The sequence below is a fragment of the Myotis davidii genome, unplaced genomic scaffold, assembly GCF_000327345.1.
Source record: "Myotis davidii unplaced genomic scaffold, ASM32734v1 scaffold327, whole genome shotgun sequence".
Taxonomy (NCBI): domain Eukaryota; kingdom Metazoa; phylum Chordata; class Mammalia; order Chiroptera; family Vespertilionidae; genus Myotis; species Myotis davidii.
The window spans coordinates 2,006,166-2,011,107 of NW_006298628.1; the positions used below are offsets into that span (position 1 = coordinate 2,006,166).

At 46.2% G+C, this 4,942-nt stretch overlaps 1 protein-coding gene across 1 annotated transcript in view; it reads left to right on the plus strand.

Annotated features, from left to right (window-relative positions):
• Positions 1-3,560, plus strand: part of SLC35B1 (solute carrier family 35 member B1) — a gene marked incomplete at its 5' end in the record, with an annotated part of 5,576 nt that extends 2,016 nt beyond the window's left edge. The window contains 4 exons of the mRNA XM_015570776.1: positions 768-966; positions 1,824-1,930; positions 2,088-2,241; positions 3,401-3,560. Coding sequence (XP_015426262.1) covers positions 768-966; positions 1,824-1,930; positions 2,088-2,241; positions 3,401-3,453 — 513 coding nt within the window. The remainder of the gene's footprint in view (positions 1-767; positions 967-1,823; positions 1,931-2,087; positions 2,242-3,400) is intronic.
• Positions 3,561-4,942: the final 1,382 nt, after the last annotated feature.

Here is a 4,942-nt window from a genome sequence, read left to right on the forward strand (position 1 = left end):
ACGTCAGAGTTAAAAATCTATAATAATAAAAGCGTAATATGCTAATTAGACCAGACAGCCGAACGACCTTCAGGATGAAGCCAGGGCTGCAAGGGAAGCCCTGGTCCTGGGTGCCAAGGGAAGCCAGTGCCGGTGCGGTGCCAGCAGCCGGGAGAAGGAAGGCCTACTTTTGCACGAATTTCGTGCATCGGGCCTCTACTAATACTATGATAGCTATTGCTTACTCTATAAAGGCACTGTTTCAGGTGTTTTACATACAAATTGATTAATTTTTACAACAATAACCTCCTAACATAAATAGTATTATCTTCATTTTACAGATGAAGAAACTGAAACAGGTTAAGTTACTTGCCCATGACCACATGGCTACTAAGTGGCAGTTGGTGGCTAACACTGCTCATAACTCTGATCCAGGCAGTATGACCACAGAATCCAGTCTCTCAAGTGCTGTCTTCCATGCCAGCAGGCTCATGTGCTGGGAATAGATTTTCTCTCTCTAGCTTTAATGGAAGAATGTATGTGGCTCAACCTGTCCTACATCCTTGCACGCCAGGCTCCATGGCATTGTGTCAGAAAGTGGTAGGCTTCCTGCCCTGTTCTGATTACATTACAACTATATGGCTCAGATAGCCTGTCATTCCAGTGCCTGGGGGACAAGGGAGCTTGCGTGGTCTCTCCCCATCCTCCACCCATGACCAAATGGCAGCATTTTGTTCTGAGGACTCTGTCTTAAGGCAAAAGCTTTCTGAGGAATCTCAGAAAGGTGAGAGTCCTGTGTCCTGGGTCAGGGAGCAGTCCTATTGGCCACCTCACCGCAGGGTACAACCTTTCTTTTCCAGTTATTATCTTTGACCCTGGATGGACTCACAGGTGTTTCCCAGGACCACATGCGGGCTCATTACCAAACAGGCTCCAACCACATGATGTTGAACATTAACCTTTGGTCGACATTGCTGCTGGGAGCTGGTAAGGAGCAGTTCTGCTGTTCTTCCTGTGTATCACCAGAGGGCACACTGCCCTCACTCAGTTGATCTCTAGCTCAAATGGCAGTTGCTCCCTTTGCCCAGGCCAAAGTCCTACCTTGACTCTAAGATGCCCTGTGTCCGAGCCCCGAGAATTGTCCTGGGTAAACCTTCACCGTCAGGCTCGGCTTGCTACTCGCTCCTGGCTCAGTCGGGGCATACTGTGCTAAGTAACATGGGGGGACACACAGGGTAGAACCAGGGGTGCCTTGGGAACTCGTCCTCCTCTGAGGCAGGTGAGACATTGGTATGTAGTGTATGGTGAATGTAGCTTGAAAATGGATGTATTTGCTTTTAGATCAGTACTTCATAATCCTTTCCAAATCTGGGCACATGTTGAAAGTATATATTTTTTTACAATATAACAGAGGAGGCTGCTGGTGGCTGGAAGTGACCAGTGCTTGGGGCTGCCTGGAACTAGGGATGTGTGGATCAGTATTTCCACATCTGAGGATCTCTGCTTTCAGTCACTTTTGGCAGAAGTAACTAGTTAGTTATCAAGCCTTTTTAGGAAGAGCCTTTAGTTAGTTTCTCCAGTCAGGAAAATAGAAAAAGGATGCCTGATGGGAAGATAAAAGCTCACTCCACGCATTTCCCACATCCTATCCCCTTCCAGCATACTTTAGTGGGCCGCGTGCAGGTTTGTGCAAGGGCATGGGCGCACAGATGTGCAGGTGTGTGCAAGGGCATGGGCGCACAGATGTGCAGGTGTGTGCAAGGGCATGGGCGCACAGATGTGCAGGTGTGTGCAAGGGCATGGGCGCACAGAGGCACCCTTCACCTCTTGACATTTCTTCCTAGCGATCCTGTTCACTGGCGAGCTCTGGCAGTTCCTGAGCTTTGCTGAAAGGTACCCTGCCATCATCTATAACATCCTGCTGTTTGGCCTGACCAGTGCCCTGGGCCAGGTGAGTGCTTTGAGACGGGTGGCGTGGCTTCCCTGAGAGACTGGCCTGGCTGGGAGAGGTGGGGTGGCAAGATGAACTGATATCCTGTTCAGACTTTAGACCTCGTGGCAGATACCCAAGAACCAACCTGAGCCCGCCTTTTTCTGTCTTTCTCCAGAGCTTCATCTTCATGACTGTTGTGTATTTTGGTCCCTTGACCTGCTCTATCATCACTACAACTCGGAAGTTCTTCACCATTTTGGCCTCTGTGATCCTCTTTGCCAACCCCATCAGCTCCATGCAGTGGGTGGGCACTGTGCTTGTGTTCTTGGGTAAGTTCCATGCAGAGCAGGCATCTCTGGGCCATACAGAGAATGATAGAGCTTTATGTTTCCTCTCTAAAATTTACTTCTATAATTATGAAATTAGTTATTTTATAGAAAACTTAAAAAATAATTATAGTTGGCATACAATAGTGTATTCATTTCAGCTGTACAACATAGTGATTCACATTTTTATACTTGATGTGATCATCACAATAAGTCTAATAACTGTCATCATGCCAAGTTATTATAATATTATTGCCTATATTTCCTATGCTGTACACTACATCTCTGTGGCTTATTTCATAACTGGAAGTTTGTACATCTTATTCCCCTTTACTTTTTCACTCATCCTCTGCCCCCCTCCCCTTTTGTTTACCATCAGTTTATTCTTTGGTTCTGTGAGTCTGTTTTTGTTTGTTTGTTTGTTTTAGATTTCACATATAAGTAAAACCATTCAGTATTTGGCTTTCTCTGTCGGACGTATTTCACTTAGCATAATACCCTCTAGGTCCATCCATGTTGTTGCAAATAGCAAGACTTCATTCTTTTTTTATTACTAATATTCCATTGTGTGTGTGTGTGTGTGTATGTGTGTGTCACATTTTTTTTTATCCATTCATCTACTGATGAATATCTACGTTACTTCCATGTCTTGGCTATTGTAAATAACCTTGCAACGAACATACATTTTTTTGAATTAGTGTTCTCATTTTCTTTGGATAAATATCCAGAAGTAGAATTCCTGGTTTGTAAGGAAATTTTTTTTAAATCCAACCTTTCTAATAAGCATTTCATTTTAGTGATTTCCTTCCAGTGACTCAGGTTTCCCCAGAAACTGAACAGGGTAAAATTATTATATTTATTCTGTACTTTATGCTTTCTATGGGTGAGTTGAGAGAATGAGCTTAGAAATGTGACTGTTTCAGTCTTGCTGTAATATACACACACACACACACACATAATTACCTGTGTCTCGGTGATTTTTTTTTCATTTGATGCCATTCTCTTTTCTCCGAGGGAGCTTTATAAAACCCATGTTTGGAAACTAGTTTTATTTAAACCCCCAGTTTTGGAGAATCAAGGCTGAACTTTCCTTTTCCCCCCAAGTCATTGGCAGGTTTTATTTTTCCCCATAATTCTCAGCTCATCTTCTCCCTTCCCATAGGTCTCGGTCTCGATGCCAAGTTTGGGAAAGGAGCCAAGAAGACGTCCCACTAGGAAGAGAGACTACCTCCACCGCAGGAATATTTAAGTTATTATTTCAAATATTGATATCTCTTAGGAAAATGGACACAATAGGGATAAACGACTGGGTTTGTCTGTTTTTTGTGGTTTTTTTTTTTAAAGGAAGCAAAATCACATATTCTGGAGAAAAAAAGCACTTGGATTTTAACAAAACAGAGTTGGCAGTGTGTGTTCTTGATGACCTGGAGCACAGCCTACCACAGAGAAAGAGGGGAGAGGCAGACCTTGATGCCCATTCCCCAAGCTGCTTCCTCTCAGGTGTGGTCACCTGGTTGGGTGGCTAATTCCTTCAAGGGCCCAACCATTATAGGGAGGAACTTTAATAGATTGCATCCCCCATCCCACAGGTGAGAGTCTAAATGTGCCAGGAGAGGTGGCTGGGTTAGAGCCTTAGAATGTAAAAAAACCCACTTTCTCCAAGCTCTGGTGGCAGATATTTCTTTAAAAAACTATATATATTCTTGCCTGAGGAAATTTCTCTTGAGGTTGGGGTACACTGAGCCCCGAGCCTCAGAGTCTGCTGTTTTCACATTTCCCCACTGCCTCCCCTTCAGCCAAAGCTCACCCAAAAGCAGAGCCCCAAATGTGTGTCATGAACAGCCTGGAAGGTCCGATTCCCTCTCCATCTCTGTCTGAGTCCACCTGGTCCCCTCCTGGGGGGCTGGATTAATCCTTCCTTTCCTCCTGCCCCCTTCAGCTGCTAAAGCACTGCAGTCCCTGCCGTCCTGGCTGAGCGAAGGTGTCACCATGCCAGCTTCTGTCTGTTGCTGGCGGAAGGCATGGTGGCTGAGTCCTGGCACAGAGCCGCTGCTGAGTTTTCTGGGTGGCAATGGGGGGAGAAGGCGGAGCATGGACCAGAGCCACCTGCCTACTGCTGCCTTCAGAGTTGGAAATCGCAATCCTCCAGGGACCACACTTTACACATGAAAGTGCATTTCCACCAGCTGCAACTTTCACTCCATCTGTTCAGCAGCCCCGGCCCTGGGCTCTCCAGATGGGAGCCCAGCCTCCTTCCTGAGCCCTGCCTTGCCACCCCCCGCCCAGCCTTTCAAGCCCTGCCTCACTCGCACTCATCTCCCTCTCTAGGGGCCTGGGTGTCACTGCAGTTCTGGCCCTAAGGCCCCCTCTCATTTTGAACTTGAGAGAAGAGGTTTTGGGTACATCTACTGAAATTCCTTCACCCCTTACCCTACTCCTTTCCTTTTTTCAAAAATATATTTTTATTGATATCAGAGAGAGGGACAGAGAGAAACATCAATGATGAGAGAGAATCATCGATCGGCTGCCTCCTGCATGACCCCTACTGGGGATCGAGCCCGCAACCCGGGCATGTGCCCTTGACCAGAATCGAACCTGGGACCCTTCATTCTGCAGGCCAATGCTCTATCCACTGAGCCAAACCAGTTAGGGCCCCACTCTTTTTTATCCTGAAAGTTGCATAATTAGCTGATTGTTCTTCCAA